At 34.1% G+C, this 21,805-nt stretch overlaps 3 protein-coding genes across 4 annotated transcripts; 2 read left to right on the top strand and 1 right to left on the bottom strand.

Moving 5' to 3' along the window:
* Nucleotides 1-838: 838 nt before the first annotated feature.
* Nucleotides 839-5,053, top strand: LOC140959570 (uncharacterized). Its single transcript, XM_073417477.1, has 2 exons — nt 839-3,995; nt 4,391-5,053. Exons 1-2 carry the CDS (start codon nt 1,151-1,153, stop codon nt 4,888-4,890), a joined length of 3,345 nt encoding a protein of 1,114 aa, XP_073273578.1. The 5' UTR covers nt 839-1,150; the 3' UTR covers nt 4,891-5,053.
* A 5,696-nt stretch (nt 5,054-10,749) lies between these two features.
* Nucleotides 10,750-14,617, top strand: LOC140960089 (arginine-specific demethylase JMJ20-like). 2 transcript variants are annotated; one of them, XM_073418221.1, is made up of 9 exons: nt 10,750-11,014; nt 11,096-11,251; nt 11,646-11,808; nt 11,929-12,046; nt 12,369-12,438; nt 12,534-12,614; nt 13,170-13,226; nt 13,324-13,435; nt 14,127-14,617. In XM_073418221.1, the coding sequence occupies exons 1-9, from the start codon at nt 10,805-10,807 to the stop codon at nt 14,564-14,566; spliced, it is 1,407 nt and encodes a 468-aa protein (XP_073274322.1). In that variant the 5' UTR covers nt 10,750-10,804; the 3' UTR covers nt 14,567-14,617. The 2 variants fall into 2 exon arrangements, with proteins under 2 accessions (XP_073274322.1, XP_073274323.1); XM_073418222.1 differs by having other exon boundaries at nt 10,755-11,014; nt 11,096-11,210.
* Nucleotides 14,618-15,729: 1,112 nt separating this feature from the next.
* On the bottom strand, nt 15,730-18,499 carry LOC140959391 (protein neprosin-like). Its single transcript, XM_073417239.1, has 7 exons — nt 18,230-18,499; nt 18,010-18,096; nt 17,533-17,748; nt 17,351-17,485; nt 17,114-17,167; nt 16,851-16,997; nt 15,730-16,111 (listed from the first exon to the last, which is right to left on the bottom strand). Exons 1-7 carry the CDS (start codon nt 18,452-18,454, stop codon nt 15,734-15,736), a joined length of 1,242 nt encoding a protein of 413 aa, XP_073273340.1. The 5' UTR covers nt 18,455-18,499; the 3' UTR covers nt 15,730-15,733.
* Nucleotides 18,500-21,805: the final 3,306 nt, after the last annotated feature.

Below are 21,805 nucleotides of genomic sequence, written 5' to 3'. Positions count from 1 at the left end.
AGCCTCGCCATAACCCGTGGCTGAGATGGACCTGTGCCCACCTCGAAAGGGCTGACACTTTATATCCTAGCCGTTTATGTTTAATAGCAGGAAGGGTTGACCCGACGGTCTAAATCCGAATTGTAAGGTCTGCTCCTGGTCATAATTTTTTTAAATTCATGATACAAATTTTACTACATATGCACGGAATATTTTAAAATTTTGAACGAACAAAATATTATATATAATAGATTTTTTTTTCATTTTGTTTATGTATAATGTCTAATGCTTTTAATATTTTAAAATCCGTACAAACGAGGCTTGTTTGAGCAAAATGTAGCACGATATGAAACATCAAGTGTAACTGATGATTTTTTCTNTAATTGTTAACATATGTTTTTGGAAAGGACAAGCCCGTTACATGATGAAAAGGACGGAACTTTGGAAGACCCTGAAATGAAATTGATCTGATGCATATAAATACAAGCCCAAAAGAAGATGAAAAAGAGAAGTGGTTAACTCCACTCATATTCATATTGAATGTGAAACAAAATTAATCGAATTATAGCCTAGAAATACGCATTTTTGGACAATTGATTAAAATATCTATCTCCTAGTACTGTAATACTCGATAGATCCACCTAGCTACCGCCTCACATTCATGTTGGCACATTCACAAAATAATAATACCATTCATAATTTTTTAAAATTACAAAAAGTTATTATAAAAAGATAATAAACTCTAATTAAATTTTATATTTTTTTAGAAAAAAATTAATTTATATACTAAATCAAAAAAAAAAAAAAAGAAATTCTGATTCGTACACGTAAAAACATTAAAAATTTGAAGTGGCTGCTCAGAATTACTCTCTCCCATGATTAATTTTCTTTATAAAACAAAGATAGAAACAGCCATTTCTCTTCCACATAAAACCTCCATTTCAACAAATCCAAGAATAAAGCGCTCCAAAAATTCCATCTCACTGGGCAAACGTGATGGCCTAGCTGTTGTTCTTGGATCCTGAGATTCTGGCTTTCTGAATAATATTTTATATCCCCTGTAAACCACATTTACGAACTAAAATCATATAGCCCACAAAACATGATCTCGTGTTCCTCCCAATATTGCTTCGAGTTATTATCTGTGGCGGCTTAGTTTTGTTTCTCTGCAATGCCTGTTCATCCATGGCGGCCCCGCCTTCTCTTCTTTTTCTTCTGTGCTTTTCTGTTGTTCTTCTCTTTTTCGCCGTCTTTTGCAATCAATCCACAGGGTGAATGCCTTCTTTATTGGAAGGGAAGCTTAAATGCATCTGCGGAGGCGTTGAATAATTGGGATTCGACTGATGAAACTCCATGTCGATGGTTTGGTGTAACCTGCAACTTCAAGAATGAAGTCGTGGAGATAAACCTGAGGTACATTGATTTGCATGGAAATGTTCCTAATAATTTCAGTTCTTTGGAGTACTCCTTAATTAAACTTGTCTTGTCGGGGACGAATCTAACCGGTTCGATCCCTGAAGGAATCGGCAATCTTCAAGAGCTGAGGGTTCTTGATTTGAGTGACAATAAAATAAATGGCGAAATTCCGGGTTTTATCAGTCACTTGCCTAAACTGGAGCAGCTTTATCTCCACACAAATATGTTGGTTGGCTCAATTCCAGGCGAAATCGGGAACCTGACATCCCTGGTTGAGTTGATAATCTATGATAATCAGCTCAGCGGGGAGATTCCTGGCAGCATTGGAAATTTGAAGAATCTTGAAGTGATTAGAGCTGGTGGGAACAAGAATCTCGGAGGTTCTATCCCTCAAGAACTCGGAAACTGCACAAATTTAATCTTGTTAGGCCTGGCAGAAACCAGCATTTCTGGGTTTCTTCCTTCTTCCATCGGCATGTTGAAAGAGCTCCAGACTCTTGCTGTGTATACAGCTCTGCTTTCGGGACAAATTCCTCCAGAACTCGGTGATTGTGCTGCGCTGCGGAATGTTTATCTCTATGAAAACACACTCATCGGCTCCATTCCGACTAAACTTGGAAGCCTACAGAATTTGGAGATTCTCTTGCTATGGCAGAACAATCTGGTCGGCACAATTCCTCCGCAGCTTGGAAACTGTAATAATTTACTAGTTATCGATGCTTCGATGAATTTTTTAACCGGTGGGATTCCAGAATCTTTTGGAAATTTGACCCAGTTGCAAGAGTTGCAGCTGAGTGCGAATCAAATTTCCGGCAAGATTCCGGTTGGGCTTGGGAATTGCTTGGCTCTGACTCATATTGAGCTCGATAACAATCAAATCACTGGAACAATCCCTGCAGAGTTCGGGAATCTGATAAATTTGACTCTTTTGTTTCTGTGGCAAAATCGTTTGGAGGGTAATATTCCTCCATCTTTATCTTCTTGTAAGAACCTGGAAGCTATTGACTTGTCGCAGAATGGATTGACAGGTCCCATACCGAGCGGTATATTTGGATTACAGAATCTAAGCAAGTTTTTACTGCTGTCAAATAATATTTCTGGTTCTATACCTCCTGAAATTGGGAATTGTTCTTCGCTGATTCGGTTCCGAGCGAGTAACAATATGCTGACGGGGAATGTGCCCCCAGATATTGGGAGGTTGAAGAATTTGAATTTCTTGGATCTTGGAATAAATAGGCTTTCCGGGATTGTGCCAGTTGAGATTTCTGGTTGTCAAAATCTCACTTTTCTTGATTTGCATTCCAATTCGATAACTGGGAACTTGCCGGATGATTTGAATCGGCTTGTTACCCTGCAGTTTCTTGATGTTTCTGATAATCTCATTGAAGGCACTTTGAATCCCAGTCTTGGTTCATTGATTTCACTCACGAAGCTCATTCTCGGGAAGAACAAGCTATCTGGTTCGATCCCTAGTGAACTCGGTTCGTGTTCTAAGCTTCAGATGCTTGATTTAAGCAGCAATGAGTTAGAGGGTAAGATTCAGGGGAGTCTGGGGAAGATTCCTGCATTGGAAATTGCTTTAAATTTGAGCTGTAATAGACTTTCGGGTGGGATCCCGGAGGAGTTTGCCGAGTTGGACAGGCTTGGAGTACTAGACATTTCTCACAACCAACTCTCCGGGGACCTACGTTATCTAGCCGTTCTTCAGAATCTCGTGGTTCTAAACGTATCATACAACAATTTCTCAGGAGAGGTGCCAAACACGCCGTTTTTCGCCAAGCTGCCACTCAGCCTCCTAGATGGCAACCCCGACTTGTGCTTTTCCGGCAACAAAGAGTGCTCGGCTAATGAGGGTGCTGCTGCCAGGCACAAGATGTCCGCAAGGGTGGCGATGGTGGTGTTGATTTGTACGGCCTGCTTGTTGATGTTGGCCGCTCTCTACATCATCCTCGGGGGCAAGATGCGCGGGCACGGGTCCCACGAGTGCGATATGGACAACAGGGAAGATGTAGAGTTAGGGGGGCCGTGGGAGGTCACATTGTATCAAAAGTTCAGTTTATCTATCAACGACGTTGTAAAATCTTTAACACCTATTAACCTAATTGGTCATGGTCAGTCAGCCACAGTATATCGAGCCGTCACCCCGTCTGGATCCGTCATCGCCGTTAAAAGATTCCGCACATCCGAAAAGTACTCGTCAACGACATTCTCATCCGAGATCACGACACTAGCCCGTATCCGACACAGAAACATTGTTAGACTTCTAGGTTGGTCATCCAACAGGAAGACCAAACTGTTATTCTACGACTACTTGCATAACGGTACATTAGGCGACTTGTTACACGAGGGGCAAGGGGACAAGATCGAATGGGAGATTCGATTCAAGATTGCGTTAGGAGTTGCCGAGGGCTTAGCCTACTTGCATTGCGATTGCAGGCCGCCTATCCTACATCGAGATGTGAAGACACAAAACATACTGTTGGGGGAAAGATACGAGCCATGTTTAGCTGATTTTGGACTAGCAAGGTTTGTTGAAGATGAAAATGCTGCATTAGCAGCATATCCCCAGCTAGCTGGATCATATGGATATTTTGCTCCTGGTAAAATTCTCTCCCACTGTTTCCTATTTTGCTTAAAAAATCATGCACTTATTATTTGTGATTTTACCCTCCATGAAATATTGAAACTACATTTTTGTTTTTCACAGTATAATCTGTCACTTTCGTAAAGTACTGCACGCATAATTGGTAGCAAGATCATTTCAGTTCTAATAATTGCTTAATAATAAAATGTGATTGGAAACTTCATTGGATGTTACATCTAATTGTGTTTGCTAATTGTGGGGACTTATGCATGTGAAGTCACGTGGTTGCCTCAACTCTATCCTAATTAATTTGTCTCCGTATATTTGGCTTGGCCCCTACTAGGATGCCTTATGAGTTCATCAAGAAATTTTCTTTCTAACATAACTTTTGTGCCCTTTTGAACTTTGCAGAGTATGCCTCCATGGTAAAAATCACCGAAAAGAGTGACGTCTACAGTTACGGCGTCGTGTTATTAGAGATTATAACTGGGAAAAAACCGATCGACCCTTCGTTGGGAGAGGGACAACACTTGATTCAATGGGTAAGAGACCACTTAAAGAATAAAAAGGACCCAGTCGATCTCGTTGACCAAAACCTCCAAGGCCATCCGGACACACAAATACAAGAAATGCTACAAGCCCTCGGGATAGGCCTCCTATGCACGAGCAATCGTCAAGGGGATCGTCCCTCGATGAATGATGTCGTGGCGTTGTTGAAGGAGATCAAGCACGAGCAAGTAGCGGGAGACGATCAAACTCAGAAGCCATCGAGTAAATCGTCGAACAACTGCGAGGTTTCGTCATTTTCTTCGTCGTCGGTGACCCCGGCTCAATTGTTGCTTCTCCAAGGGTCATCTAATTGCTCCCTGGCTTACTCCTCTTCCTCCACAAATTACAATGGGAATCAATAAAAATACTGTCAGATGCAATGCGTTGGGGGCCGGGTGACAGTTGATGTTTGAAATTGTATAGAGTAATTAGGATAATTGATTTGGTTAAAGGAAAAAAAAATCATCCTTCTTTGTACCGCTAAATAGTGCAAAATCACAAGGATGTGACCAACTTCAAAGGGAATATTTGCTCCTTTAAACTTGTATTTATGCAGAAACTACGATGATCGTATATATGCATAATTCTGTATAAATAACGTGTATCTAAATTTTATACTATTTTATTTTTTAAAATATATAATCTGTCAAATGTCATAATACAAAAACTCTTATAAAAGAACAATTTTGTTTGACATATATCCGACCCCACTCCACTCTTTCAGTTTAAATATAAATCAGACTAATCCGTCTAACAAGACCGACTTATAATAAACCTAATCAGGTCCTAAATCATTAATTCTATCAAAATTTGCTACCCATGTCCAAGTCAGTTTAAAAAAAGGGATGTGACCTTGGTAGCTAGAATATTGTTTGGTGGAATAAGTTGTATTCAATCATTTCATCATTAGGATGTCTTGATGGGACGGATACATGTCATAGATTTGTATTTATTATCAAATTAAATGCATCTCGTTGTATATATAATATGAATAAATTTCTTTGATTGTTTATCTACATTGAATACTATTTATAATGAGGTTAAATGTGGTAGTTCGAGTGGGGAATCAAGGCAATGATAGATCTTGTGGTATGCAACCGAATTTGTGGCCACAATTGTTATATGGTCTCAAAGTTTTGATACCATATATGTCACACTCTATCTTCATGGTCATAATCTAAATACTATACTAGTACAATAACTCTCGAGTATGGGTCTCGGGTCCTTCGAACTTGTTATAATAGTCTGATAGGTCTAATTTGTTTGACAGATGGAAACCCTTTAACTCTCTGAGTATGGGTTGGGTGGATATGAGTTTAGGTTTAGACGGAGCGGGACGAGACGGAGCGGGTCTCGGGTCCTTCAAACTTGTAAAAAGTCAGGTATCGGATAATACTAAATCCAAATCAAACCTAACTCATTGTTATCCATGATAAATGTCAATCGTTAGATGTAAGAATTAAGATAATACTTTAATGATAATATCTCATTATCCGACAAAAAGACATAACTAGATATTAAATACATACTATCAATTTTCATTTGAAATTAAGAACACCCTAGTTGGTTGGAGGAAGAATTTGTTACAAGAGTAGGACTCTTGTGAGACGGTCTCACGAATCTTTATCTGTGAGATGAGTCAATCCTACCGATATTCACAATAAAAAATAATAATCTTAGCATAAACAATAATACTTTTCATGGATGACCCAAATAAGAGATCCGTATCACAAAATACGATCCGTGAGACCGTCTCACACAAATTTTTACATTATTACAATCACGTCTTCCACATGAGACCTGGTCCCAAACTTAATTTACTCTAAAAATCTCAAAATTCCGTACATCCGGTATAACCATGTCTAATATTTTGTTTTTCTCTTAATTTTGAATTGGTGCATCCAATACATATCCAAGTTACCCAAAACAGCCGATATTATATGATATTTCCAAAGTTTTTGAATCACATCGTAATACTACAAGACAATGAGATGGTAAATAGTCCATCTCTTGTACCACAAACCCAACTGCCAATCATTTTGGTGCCCAAGGCTGACAAGAATCAAACTCCATCCATTCGATGCAAACCACTAACAAGGACCACATATGACCATGTGATCGAAAGATGAAAACAACATAATTTGCAAATGATGCTTAAATTTCCAGTTTGGCCTTTTGCATACAGCCACGTTTGTGCCTTGTTACGTAACATTACAAGTCTTTATTACCTTGATTTCACATCACGGATTCGAGATATATTTCGGTCCCATTTTTCTCAATTGATTTGATCTTTTGTTCACTGCAAATCTGGTTGACTTTGCGACACCCAAATCAAACCAATTCTCGGAACTACATGTCACAGTGCGCAAATGAGCCAACGAGTGTGATGTAATCTATTCGAATTTACCCGAACCGAAATTTTTGAATGTTTGAGTTTGTCTCTTTATATTTTTATAAATAAATTTAATAAATTTTGTATATTAAAGTGTAAAATCTATAAATTAAATAACAAAACTATTTTTTAATCTAAGAACTAACTCATGAACATATTAGCAAACCTGTTTACGAGCTAACAAACAAAATATTATATCAAATCAAATTTTGAATAGCTCACACACTGTTTATGAAATGACTGAAAATGAAATTCATATATTCATTGACAAAATGAAAAAGAAGGAAAATATAGTGGTTAATAAAATATAATAAACACAAAATATCTCATTTTCTTTCTATTTTTACCTTGTTTTTACCTGCATAGAAATAATTAAAATTTGAAAAAAAATAATTTTTATGTTAAAAATAAGATATCATTATAGATTTATCATTCATATATCATATATTTTTGTTATATCATCATTCAAATCAAACAATGTCTTATAACATATTGAATCATGTACCGTGACTAGCAATGACACCATANTTTTTAAACTAATAATTTGAACATCATAAGTTCCATATCAAGCTAAATTTCATTGCACTTTATTTTTAAAAAAAAATTAAATTACAATTTCTCGTTTCATATTATAAATTTAATCACTGGTTCAATAAGTATCGATTTAGCGAGAAAATTATCATTCCCTACTAATAAGTTGCACTAAACACTTCATCATCAAGACAACTAATCATATCGAAATTCATTCATTAGGCCTACTAAAAAGCTATTTTTTTTTAATGACGTGAGATCTCGCAACCGTTACTCTTTGGTAGGTGCTGGATAAACTTCGGTCTAATGTAATAACATGCAAATCACTTTAGTCTGATAAACCACACTGGAAAAGATCTGTGTGATAAACTCACTTGAGAAATCAAACTCTTAATCATTGACTAAGTATTCATTCACTCCACCAACTCAGATACTACGATAAAAAACTGTCTTACTATAGTTATAGTAAATGATAATTATACTGCTTAAATAATTCGAACCATATAATAGTCCATGAGAGAAATAATTGTTACATACAAACAGAGATAACATTGTCTTATACATATATCATCATTGAGTCAGCTCCCTAAGTTAGGCCAATGCTATAAAAGATTTTATAATAAGTATTTTTTGTCATTATAAAACACTTGAATCTCCAAGAGAAAGTGTCTTTTTGTGGTGGAAAAAGGTTCTTCATAATCATGCTTATTTTGGATCACAAAGCAAAAGGCCAAGGGTCCCCATAATTTGCAATTTGAAGGTATGAGTTAAATGGGCTCCCACATGGCATTGAAAGGGATATTCTTACTACCATCAAGCTAATCCAACTTTAATATTCTTCATTTCATCCTTAAAAGATAAAAACAATGTAGTTGTATCGATAACCTATTTTGAGACCGTTTCACGATATAATTTTGTGAGGCGGATATCTAAAACGACACAAATCATAAAAAAAAATATTATTTTTTGGCAAAAACTTGTATGAGACGGTCTCACGGGTCGTATTTTGTGAGACGGATATCTTATTTAGTTCATCCATGAAAAAATATTATTTTTTATTGTGAATATCGGTAGGGTTATCCGTTTCACAGATAAAGATTCGTGAGACCATCTCATAAGAGACCTATTCTTATTTTTTTATGTCAAACTTATCACTTTTCATGAGAGGTATGGATTCGTTTGACCGTTTCACAGACATAGACCTGTAAAACCATCTTACACCAACTCTATGTATTTACATATACGAATTCAGTTTTTAGATGGTATTAAATATTTTAAAAATTAAACTGACTCTAAATAAAAAATTGCAAGGAATTTATGATTACTAAAAAAAAAAAATTTATATCTCCTAATAAGTGCTGTGATTATCCAAATTTAAAACTAAATCGTTTCTTTCAAATTTTTTTGTTGTTGTTAAAATCGAATATTTCAAAATTAAATAAATGATAAACTTATATTCATCATATAAAAAAATAATTTTATTAAATGCATTTTTAAGGCCAACAGCTACAAACACACGAAAATTATTAAATGCTATATTGTTTCTCATATATGTTGAATATAACGCTTATGTTTTAGTCTATCACAATGAGAAATTAATAATTAATTATATAAATTCCTATTTTTATAGTATTACATAATATTTGCTATAAAATGATTTGTAAGAATATTGACATATACTGTAATATTTATCAAAGTCATATTACAAAAGTCAAAATATGATATAATCATAAAAATATCATATTTGTTTCAAACATAATCGTATGATTAAAAATTAAATATTCAGATTTATGTATTTTTGAATATGAATATATAATAATCTAAAATAAATTTAAATGGCACGTGTCATAATTATTCATTTGTAATTTTTCAGTGATGTTATCATTTAGGATCTCATTTTTTATTTTTCATTATATCATTTGGGGATCTATTTTTTTTTTTGGAATGGTACTCATATAGAAAAAATGACATTATTTTTTTAAAAAAAATAATAATATAATGGACACTTATACGAAATTGAGAGTGGGGGAGTAAAGTTTATCAGATTGGAATGGTATGTAAAGACATTGAAAGAGATGGTTGTTGCAAATATATAAGATTGTATTCGCAAATATATAAGATTGTATTCGGATTAAATGATTTGTATTTTAAAAAAAGATCGAGATAAATATTTCATTCGACTTCATTTTGTGGGAATTTGAAATCTATTGTATTAGTTGATTAACAAGTAAAAATCAAGAACATTAAGACAAGAGTAATGTATTTGTTATCACATATTTGAAATCCTCATCATGAAATCCATAAATCAAATATTAGGTTCATATGAGACGGTCTCATATATTATTTATATTAGTTATTCTGCACACGTGATGCGTGTGTGCACAGTCTTTTTTATCATTATCGATGGACTAAAGTGAAATTTGACAAATTATGGAGGGTTTAAATTGATATTTGAATTGTTGAAATAAAATAAAAGTGTGTGTTGAAATTCAAAAAAACAAAACAAAAAAACAAAAAACAAAAGTGTAATATTAGAATCATATAAAGTTAAAGTTCGAAGAAAAAATTGGTGTCCTTCCTAGGTAGTTATTATCATATCCTCAACTTTAATAAAATAGAATATATATGAGACAAGTCGACTTGGTCTATACTTTCAGTTATAATATTTTTGACATAAAAAAATAATATTTTTATGGATTTATATCACAAAATTAATATGTAGAATCCTCTTTATAAGAGTTTTGTTGTTAATACCAACTACAAAAGTGAAGTTTTAGTGGTAGTTAATTTTAAAATCTTATTATGTAATATATAATTTAATATTATTGAATAAATTTAAATAAGTCAATTGAATTATTCAGAAACGAATCTTCAAAGGGAAGTTGATGAAAAATCCCCAATCAAAATATTTTTTTGGATTCACTCTCTACCCACAAAATTGTGGTACTATGTCATACAAAATGTGGTACTAAAAAAGTACGCAGGGACTGAACACAAAAAAAATCGACAGCTGAGAACTGAAGGCCAATTTCCCGAATCTTCAACGTGACAACGGGCCGGTTATTAAAATTCTAATAATATGTTTTGCATAGTTTTTTTCTAATATTATATATAAATAACATTTTTTTATGTACATGTTTATTCTCAATTTTTTTATTTCTACTAATCTGGATTCAAATGGAATCGAACCTATATCAAAGTCGCATTCTGAAAACGCGAGAATAAGGGATTCCGAAAAAATAATAATAAAAATTTATTTATTATATTTGTATGATGTTTAATTTGAAAGAATTAAATATATTTTTAAGATTATTATGTATCGGAGTTAGGGGACAACTCAAGGGATAGCAGCAATGGGTGTGAAAATCGGAGGGAAAGTAGACAGAGTGGACGGGAAACAATTGAATTACGCCGAATTTGTCAAAAATTACATGGCCAGAAACCAGCCCGTTATTCTCACCGGCCTCACCGATGACTGGCGGGCCTGCAAAGAGTGGGTCTCCGCCGACGGAAAGCCCGATCTCAAATTCCTCTCCTCACGATTCGGTGCCTCTAAAGTCCAGGTAATCCATACACTACGAGTCTACGACGCCGTCTTGTCACGGATTTATAAGAAACTGAATTTGAGTGTGTTGTTTTTGTAGGTCGCGGAGTGTGATACTAAGGAATTTACCGATCAAAAGAGGGTGGAGATGTCAGTTTCTGAGTTTATTGACCGGTGGGAGCGGATTTCTGGTTCTGATGATGGCAGCGCTGATGGTAATTCGTTGTTGTATTTGAAAGATTGGCACTTTGTTAAGGTGTGCATTTGTTTGAATAATATTTTTATTTTTGCACCTGAAATTATCATCCTTGAGGACGTTAATATTTAATTAATTTTTATAAATATACTTCAAATTTAAATGAGTTCACCGAGTTTGAATTGTGAATCTAGTTTTAGTTTGGTTAACCTTGATACTAAACTAGGCTACTGACTATTGAACTCGAATTCAGAAACGTTGTAGAGCCAAACTTTACTCTAAATAGTTCTTTCTTCAAGCTTCAATTGAGCTCCAGCCGACTAGATGAATCTTGGGTTTGAGATCAAATAGGAACTTATGGGTGGCATTTGGATGAACTTGATTGCACCCTATGTCAGAATGAGCTTCATCTCTTGTAATGATTCCAATTCGCTTAATTCTTCAACATTTGCAGGAGTACCCTGAGTACAATGCCTACATTACTCCATCTTTTTTCTGCGATGACTGGCTGAATCTGTATCTTGATAAATACAATATGCATGGTGATCCCGGTGCTTTACAAGAAATAGATGAAATTAGTTGCTCTGACTACCGTTTCGTATACATGGGAGCAAAAGGTACATTAATGTTCTCAATGAGCTCATTTTGTGAACCACTGATTTTTTCGCAGATGAACATAGTTAATATACATGGTAAGACTTGGAGAGACAATGTGAAACTTTTTATTGAAAGTGCAGGTACGTGGACACCGCTTCATGCTGATGTTTTCAGGTCATACAGTTGGTCGGCAAATGTATGTGGCCGGAAACGATGGTACTTTCTTTCTCCAGGTCAACATCACCTTATTTTTGACAGGTATAAGTGCATTTTCTCACAGTTTACTGTTGCAACGCAGAAGTGCCATTTTTTTTTAATATCAAGGAAAAACGATGAAAATTTTGGGAAATAATGGAAATGAACGGGCAGTAGCTATCATCTTTACTCATTTATCTGATGCAGAAAACTGCCATATGAATTCAAATATATGCACCATTAATTTGGTGTAAAAAAAGTTGGAAGGTATTTTTTGTATTAGGGGAAATAGTCAAATTTCTAAATCTCTTGTTTCCTCTCGTAGGCTCAATTTGGACCTTTCAAATCCTAGACAGACTACTCATATTTGTACATTTTGGTTCAGGAATATGAAGTCTTCTGTCTATAACATTTTTGAAGATGTTTGCAAATCAAAGTTCCCCGGAATGGATGAGGTATGCTTATACTCCACAATGCATCATATTCTTATTCAAAGTGATTATAAAGGGAAATCAATTTATTTACAGTTACAAGTAATTTGCAAGTCTAGGCAATCTGGATGGAGTGTACTCAGGAACAAAATGAGATTATCTTTGTCCCCAGTGGGTGGTATCATCAAGTTCATAATCTGGTATGCTTTGAATATTGACTCTAATTTCTATATTCTTCATTTTTCCACATAGCTTGCAAAATATTGAAATGAGCTTTATATTTCTTTTCCTAAATGCTATTCTCCTAGTTTTTAAATTATGAAATGAAGGTTCCCGACATTCGAACAAAATATTGGGCCTACTGCGTAACATTTAAGGATCCAACACTGTGTTACTCAGAAACTAACATAGGATTATCATGTTGAGGTATATTATCAAGTGGTTTGGTCCTTGGATCTTGCGCCAAGATGTAAGAATCGTGTTTTGCATATAATGTTCACATACAGGGATAACTGACTATTGTAGGTTGACATTGCTGATGCTTGCAATGATTACTGTTGGATGTTAGTTGCATACCTCTTGTTTTTGGTTACTGTGTGAATGCAGCATCATGGGATCTGCAGTTATAAGAATGTTCTGAACATCAATTGTGTACCTTTTTGCCGCTGAACATTGAGTTATACAACTGAAGAGCTTGTATTCATGCTGATTATGTATGTTAGATCCTAATGTCCAACAATTTCCGTGATTATTAGGAGGATACAATATCAATCAACCACAATTGGTTCAATGCCTACAACATCTCGTGGGTGGTATGGACATTATTGCAACAACTGTTCAGACAAAAATTGTTTTATTATTATGCATCAGGATAGGATTCACTGTTCTTATGATATCTCATCTCTGCAGTGGGATTTGCTTTTGAGGGAATATGGCGAGGCTAGGTGGTACATTGAAGACATCAAGGACGTATGTGATAATTTTGAAGGGCTATGCCAGAAAAATCTTGCAGCTAATGCAGGTATGCCTTTTATTTTTCCTCAGCCTATGAGAACCAATCTTGAAAATCTTGGAAATCATCGTTTTAATCACTGTGTGGTCAGATTCATTTTCAGTTAATTATTATGTGAGTTGGTTGATGAAGTCTCTTGTATATATTTATATATGTTTGGTGTGAAGAATTTAATATGTATACGCATGAATTCTGACTATATTTCATATATGCAGTGCACGAACACAAACGTGATGGCACACATCTTTAAGATAAAAGGATGTCCCGTGATAAGGATACAACTACAGTGAATGGTTACATGCATGCAATTTATCATCATTATTGATAGAAAAACCAATTATACCGCATAAATACATCAAAATTCAAAAAGACATGCACCGACGAACACATTTTATCATCATTATTGATAGAAAAACCAATCATACCGCATGAATACATGAAAATTCAAAAAGGCATGCCCTGACGAACACATTTTATTTGTAGTAATTCGAACCTTTTATCAATAACTGACTACAGCATTTTTCTGCTGTTTTTTTGGGCATTTCTAACGCACCACGTATGTTTTGACTCCAAAAGTGTGGTCCCTGTATAAAGTAATTTCAAGAAAATGTTCGTGCGTCATAATTTGGAATCAACTTTAATATTATGCGGTGATTTTACTGTGATAAAATATCCTATATGGAGTTTTATTTCCTTGTAGGGATGGATTTCTGCGATCTTTTTAGGTTCATGATTCGGTTCGCCTTCGCCAATTTGATCGTACTTCACCAACTAACAAGCGATGATGGAGATATCCTCTGGAATTCATCTCAAATGACGCAGGCTATTTTTTCCAATCTGAGAAGCATCCGACAAATTTGTTTGAACATGAAATCTGTTGACACATGGGAAGATCAATGTCTCCCTTTTCTTTTTATGGAAATCATTGAGGATCAAACGTTTATTGAGTTCTGCAATGAGCTGGGAAGAACATATTGCATGGTATTTGACCGTTGTGACACGAATGTCAATCTTAATCGAACCTCACTAGAACATGGTCGACTTAATCTTTCCGACCTTTCGGGTTCTCGTATTTGTAGTCCTGATGAACTGGTTAGATTTGTGGACTATGCTTACAAAGTTGTTGGAACTGATATCTGATGATTCTCTACTTGCCGTATGTTAATAGCAATTCAAATGTTTTAGACAGTAGACTTGTATAAAAATTATCTTTCACTAATTTTAATTCATGTTTGAACAAATTCGATTAGCAATCTAATCGGTAAATTTTTTATTTTGGCGCAATCGAATACTCTAATCCTTTGACTAGAAATTGATTCACACGAGATTATTCATTTGTTCTATCTCATCGAATTGGATTATTACAACGTTTTTTAGAGGTTGCAAACACTGTATTTTCTGCATATGATTAAGTTTTATAATTTTCCTGCATAATTTTTTCTTCACAATCTTTAATTTATTATTCCATGTTATGAACTTCAATTCCAAATTAATTGAATTTAACTATAAGGAGGTGCAATGCATTTAATTTCTTAAATAAAAGATAATTGAAGAAAGCACCTTAAAAATCATTTATCGACTTTTTGATTTAATCATTTTTAAGTATTTTTTAAATTACAAAAATCCAAAAGAACACCATTTTTGTGTAAAAAAATAATTTTTAAAATATTTTTGAATACAATAATATAATTTTAGACTATTTTTAATAGTAGGAAGATTTGTTGACTTAAGCATAGCCAAAGGAATTACTTACCCAATACTCTCACTACTTTCATGAAATTATATATATCCCGAAGAAATATCGAAAGACTTTTCGTTTGTTTTTATTAATTAATTACTTGGTTGACTGAGCTTTAATATATAATTTTCCAATAATAAATAGTAAACCTGCCTGCTAGCTGACTGAGATACACTTATTATTTTAATTAAATTTTTTATTATTAAAAAAATTAGCTGGAAGATATTGGAAATCTAGTTTGGGGACTGAGAATCAGCAGATTAGATGAGAAAGGACAATAAGATATTAAATGGTACCTACAAAAGCTCTGTTTAATTTACATGGAAAGGGAACAAGAAATTTATTACAAGGAGAAAAAATCAAACACAAACTACCCTCCAAAAGCTTAAAGTAATCAAGAGTCAAAAAAATTTTAAAAAAAATTAAAGAAGGTCCAAAAGAATTAACAATAATTAAAATCTCAAAAGCAACGAAGATATCCAATATACCAACCGAGTAAATACTCGGTTGGCATATTAGAAAATCGGAGAATCACTGACGATGATTTGTAGTTCATGTGATANATTTTCTTATGGACACCTAGAGTTTCTTCCGGGGCCTCCGTAGTAAAAATAATTACCCCAAACACTATTTTTCCCAGCTTTTATGTTGTAGCAATTAGGATGATCGGCCAAGAGATGAAGATTGGATAAAGGGATCAAGTTATTATCCCAATCAACAATTTGCAAATTCCTGAAATAGGATGCTTTCTTGAATCCTTCGTCTGCAAAATGCCCACTTCCCATTTGTGTTGACGTGTGAGACCCCATTGATCTAGTGTTCACTATTTCTCCTCCAAATTGAACCATACTTGCATGCCCTTGTAAGTGACTAAACATGAATGATGGCCAATATCCTACTAGGAGCCCTGGTGCCAATTCGAGCCACCAGTGTCCGTGCTTCGGATCCTAGACGCGACTCACGCCTCAGTACTCAAAAATTATTTGATGATTCGAAAATTATCGAATAACAGTAGAAATGAAGTCCAAATTATTTAATTCGATAGTCATCTGAACTACGTGCAAAGTAAAATTTTTTAAAATAAATTTATTCTTAAAACGAGCTTCGGGGCTTCATAGGAGTTGAGTTTTCAATCAATAGAACTCGTAAACAATCTTGAACAAAATAAACTAAGCTTAAATAAGGACACTAGCACAACATGGTTTATTCTTTTCAAAAAAATTCGGGCCGCCCAAATAAACAAGCAAGAGTGCACCCAAGTCTCGGGCTCTTGGCTTGTACACGAATACCTAGTTTTTCTCTAGAAAATTGGAAAGAAGTTACATCGAATTAAGAATTAGTGTTGAGATTCTAAAGCATCTAAGAAATATTATTTTTTTTTGCGAGAAAAAGGGAGTCAAAAGTGGATCAAAGCATGCCCCTTCGGAAAGAAGAGAATCGTGCCATATTTTTATCAGAAAACATCGAAGAAAACGAAGCGTGGAAGATACACCATTAATTAATTAAAGCTTAGTATATAAAAAATTTCATCCCGACCCTTTTTCACTAATTAAATAATTTGTAAAGCTAACGGGAAGCCATTGACTGGATAACATGAGAAGGATGGGGTATGATTTATATCTCGTCAAACTCAGTTGTAACAAACATCTCCCGAAAAAAAAAAAACAATCGACAAACTCCGCATACCTTCCAAATCATAATGCCGATGTCGAATTGTCTAGAGCTGTAAGATGACCTTGGAGAAATTGCTGCTCCAATGGCAATTTTGTTGTTAATTTGCACAAATCCGGAACATAGTAAATTGTAACATCCCGTTTCTTGGTATGCATCCGTCTGTTAATTCCCATACTTTCCATACATTAGTGATGTAATAGTTCTTGTTTTCATTGATAACAACCATCGTACATATAATTAATTATATTATATTGTCACAAAACAATTTTACTAACCGTCCAATACGTGAAAAACCTAGGATAGTTGTCTCCATATAATTCCGGGCTGACCTGCAAATGGTACGTATTTTAATAGTAGCCAATTGACCCAAATCCGATGGCAAAATAAACTCGACTCGTTATTATCATCCATGTCCTTTACGTACAAAGGTGTCCGACATAAAATTTAATATTTTTTAAAATTATTTTGTACGTAGTAAAGCTCGATTAAATTATCGGGTCTGGTGAACGGACCTGCCAACCGGCTTCGATGGTGTTGAGATCATGACCAAAGGAACCAGAGATGAGCCATAATTGAGACAGGCTGAATTCGTATTCATCTGTTACGCTGGGTNAAAGACACCACAATAAAACGTACAGAAGCCAGAACTTTAATATATACTGAAGGAAAGATGATCGATATCTAATAATCTAACCTCATGATCACTACTCATCGTGTCTCGTCGTACGCCCCTTGCGATTTTTTTACCGAATCTGCGAATCGAAGTAGCCCTCAGAACATCTTTCTCTGTTGTTCTTCTGATCGGAATGCTTCCTTCAGGGCATGATTCACCGTTATTGATCCATGATTGAAATATTCCTGTAATGGATTCGATATTGGACACATTGCTCTTTGGTCTGTCAGGTGGCTCCTGCAATCAAGCAAAACAGAAGATTTTCGAATATTTTTTCGAGGATCAAGAATTGATATTTTGACATGCATATATAGTTGATATTTGAGTAAATTTAAAACAGCCCTTTTGATATTTTCTCCTACATATCTTCCATTTAGTCATACTATTACTCAAATTATATGTACCATAATCAAGTGTGTGTGTATATATGTATATGTAATGTTCTAACCAAGAAATTTATATAAAATGAAGAGGAAAGAATGACGGTAATTAAATTACCAGCGGCTTCTGTCCTCTGAGCTTAGGATGATCAAATGCTGGTTGATGATGAGCTAAAACACAATCTATGACATCACCATAAGGACTCTATAAACAAGTTACAAATCAAACGCAAAAAAATTACAAACAGTTACCCCAATTATTCAAGAAAAAGAAAAGGAAATTTACGAAAATTTCGACCTCATAGTAAAAGATCACATAAACCAGAATACACAACCACCTTAATTGTCTTGACCGCAGGCTTGTTGATCTTTTTAAGGTAACTCCTTATTCTCCTCAACTTATGCAACTCGTGCCGCGGCCGGAAAGTTTGGTTTGCCTGTAAATGGCTACAGGCGTGTCTCAGCCCGACGCTGGTGCCCGAGAAAACATGAGCACTTAGAGAAGAAGCAATAACAAAGAAGGCCACTAGAAATTTGAACATGATGGATTGAGAAGAAGCCATATATGATCTGGCAGGTGGTGTATTCGTGTGCTTGTTTGTTTCTTGAGGCAGGTGGTGTATTCGTGTGCTTGTTTGTTTCTTGAGGTAGAACTAGGTTGCGGTTGTATTCATTTGTAGATTGTCTTGTAATGACACTAAAACCTAGTCGAGTTTTTTTAGGTACTATGAAGACAACAAAACAGCGGCCACACAGCCTATTCAAAAGAAAAGTTAAACGAGGCACATTTGCGCTCTCTGATCATTTCATTACTTTTTATGGCCACATGTTGACGCATGATGAACATACCTCTCTTTTCACAATCCTCCCACTATGTATGTGCATGCGAGTATTTTTCTTTTTCAAATATCGAGAGTGGGGTTTATTTTTTATTCCTTAATCATCTATCAGTTATATAAATGGTTAATTGGTATGTCATATTTTTGTATTTTATTATTATATTATTATTAAGAGTGTAAAATATATTAGAGGTAATATAATATTCGAAATATTATTATCTGAAAACGTGATAACCAATCACATATAATTCGAATTTTAATTTCACAGTGGAATCTGTGAGACAACATATATAAATGTGGTTGAGGAGTCTTGTGAATTAATGTTGATGTTTTAATTAGCTCACACTTAACGCAAGAGTGGTCAAAATTCAAAAGGGTCTTTTTTTTTATTTACGAGTGGTGTTTTCACAGGCTGACAAATTTTGATTTTTGTCCAAGGCGCTTCTCCCCAAAAATATATTTTTTTACTTTTCTTGGTTGTGAGGGGAAAAAATGGAGTTCACTCAAACATACACACATACAAACAACAAATTTGTCTGACCAATTTTCTGTATGTATTTGATTCAAACTATTTAGCCTCGTCTCCATAATAATCTTTGGAGGGTCAAAAGTTTCCTTTTTAAAGCATAATCCATGGGGGACTCTGTGAATTCATAGGTGCATGCAAGGTTAATGCCTTTTTTGTATGTATATAATTTTATAAAATAAGAATTTCGCTCTTCAAATTTGAGCATACTCCCGATAAACACTCTTTTACTTTAGAATAAAAGGAGGGTGGGGCTTTTTGGTCTATCTAATCTAAACCCACACAAATGGATGTCTAACCCACCCAAGATCTCATCATTGCCAATTAGACCAATTGATATTTGCGGGAGGAACCAGCAAACCTAACATAGAATATAATCAAGCCATGTATATTATCAAAGTTTTTGCGTTTAAACTATGAATTAGATACGATTTCGAAAGAAAAATGGTACAAGAAGAGACAGAAACTTGATGGACCGAGGCTATTAATTTCATGTTGGACCATCTTCAACTTCAACACATGCTTGTCTCAGACTCATGATTACTGTGCAATCATTACAGTTTGTTTTAGGCCGGAATACAATTTTTTTTCCCAGTACGAGTTTAATTTTTAATAGGAACAAAATATACGGGGAATGAGTACTTTTAAAGGTTTGAATTTATATATATATACTAGCTATTTAAATTGCAAAAAAATAATATAATTATAAAAAAAATAAAAATAAAAAACTATTTTTTTCGCTAATTTTGAAAAACTTTCTTAAATACAACATATATCGATTAATTATGTTAGCCCTTAAATACACTGCATGTCGTTTAATTGTGTTAGTCTAAGTCAATGACATGGTTCTTATCGTGTTTAATGTATTAATGTCGACCACCGACCTAAATACATATTTAATTCTTTAATTTCCAAGAAATTATATATATTATTATTTTTTAACATGTGATATATTTAAATAAAATTCAATAAAATTATTTTCAAAATTCAGTAACTTCGTCAAAATCCTCATTCACAAATAATTTTGTGACATGATACGTGTTCGAAACATTTGAAAGATAACAACAATTGCTTCAACAATATATTTATCCAAATAGGTTGTGATTTTATCCACAAAATCTATTCATAATGTTCATAACATCCTATTATTCGTAAAAAAAAATGAAATATGTGATTATATATAAGTAAATTATGTATAAACCAGAAAAGTTATTTTATTAACATTTACTACGTTTATTCGAAAACAATGCCAATAATTTTTATAAGGTGTCCTCTAATAAGATGTGTACTTCTTTTAGAATTAGTTTAATCCTTTTCATAACGGGACATTTTATATTACCTTGTATCCGTGAACTTTGTAATATAGAAGAAAATTATCACATTAATAAATATATAATAATTAAAATTTTGTATAAATAGGATAATAATATTTTTTTCTCCTCCATCACGAAGACACGTTACAAACTTAATGTATCATCTCACCATCTTATCATTTTTTCCCCTTGGAGTGTACAAAATGTGGTGATCCTTATTTCATGATTTACTGTCTCCTTTCTTAAATATGGACGTCATGATCAATGATCTGATATGTCATTTTGAATCGGGTTGATGCTCTGTGCAGCTTAAATAACATTCTGTGGCATCCAACCACCAAATTTATGGAAAGAGCCTACTCATATTGATTTTTTAAAATAATTATTTGAGCGGTACTTCAATATTTTCGTACAAAATATGGTTTATTATTATTATTCCATTTATCTGTGCATAATACTATACAAAGAAACTGTATCAAGTGCTGGAGAATTTACAGAGAAACAAAAATATGAAACAGATAATAGAAAAGAAACAGAGTATTAAATCGGGTTTGAGGTGTATTTGAAATACTTTTTTTTATTAAGATTTTATTTGCTTTTACTTCTCATACCCGATTTAATACTTGTGTTCCTTCATGAATCAATGTGTCATCAACAATAAAACCATCGATCAAAACACACATTTTTCATTTGAACAACTGAAAGTAATGCAACCCATTGTTGCAATGATCCATCCAAGCTAAGAGACACATTGATACAAATTAAACATCAAAAGATGGTTCAGTCGCCGCTTGGAATTTCCGGGCAGAAAGCGCAGGGCGGGGACACCCAAAACGGACGTCCCTGCGTTATGCCTTCTCGAGTCATCCAGACAAATTCAGGCATTGTTTGCAGCATTGGGTTGCCCAAAACAGGCGCCATATGGTTGTATCTTTTGTTCACAATTTGTTTTTCGGCTTCTGTTCTCCTGCAATTACAATCTCTAACGTCGATTGAACTGATATCCTTTAGTAAAAATACAATAAGAAAAAAATTTACTCTATAACATTAATAAAGTTGGATATCAAAAGACGATCGATAGTATAAACTTATGACACATCCTAAAAGACTTTTCTACTGGATTATATAATATTCTTGAATTTATAAGCTAATTTCTATCAGTTATAATTGTAAGGATTTATTGTTCGACAGATATTAGTAAATAATAAAATAGTCCGAATAGGATGTAAAATCGTG

This window comes from Primulina huaijiensis, chromosome 15, assembly GCF_012295235.1.
Source record: "Primulina huaijiensis isolate GDHJ02 chromosome 15, ASM1229523v2, whole genome shotgun sequence".
In the NCBI taxonomy this organism is placed as follows: domain Eukaryota; kingdom Viridiplantae; phylum Streptophyta; class Magnoliopsida; order Lamiales; family Gesneriaceae; genus Primulina; species Primulina huaijiensis.
This window is presented reverse-complemented; position numbering and strand designations above follow the sequence as displayed.

Coding starts and splice junctions, on each gene's coding strand:
- LOC140959570 (XM_073417477.1), top strand. CDS start 1,151: ATGCCTGTTCATCCATGGCGGCCCCGCCTTCTCTTCTTTTTCTTCTGT. Junction 3,996..4,390: donor ATATGGATATTTTGCTCCTG/GTAAAATTCTCT, acceptor TGAACTTTGCAG/AGTATGCCTCCATGGTAAAA.
- LOC140960089 (XM_073418221.1), top strand. CDS start 10,805: ATGGGTGTGAAAATCGGAGGGAAAGTAGACAGAGTGGACGGGAAACAA. Junction 11,252..11,645: donor AAGATTGGCACTTTGTTAAG/GTGTGCATTTGT, acceptor CAACATTTGCAG/GAGTACCCTGAGTACAATGC. Junction 12,047..12,368: donor CATCACCTTATTTTTGACAG/GTATAAGTGCAT, acceptor ATTTTGGTTCAG/GAATATGAAGTCTTCTGTCT.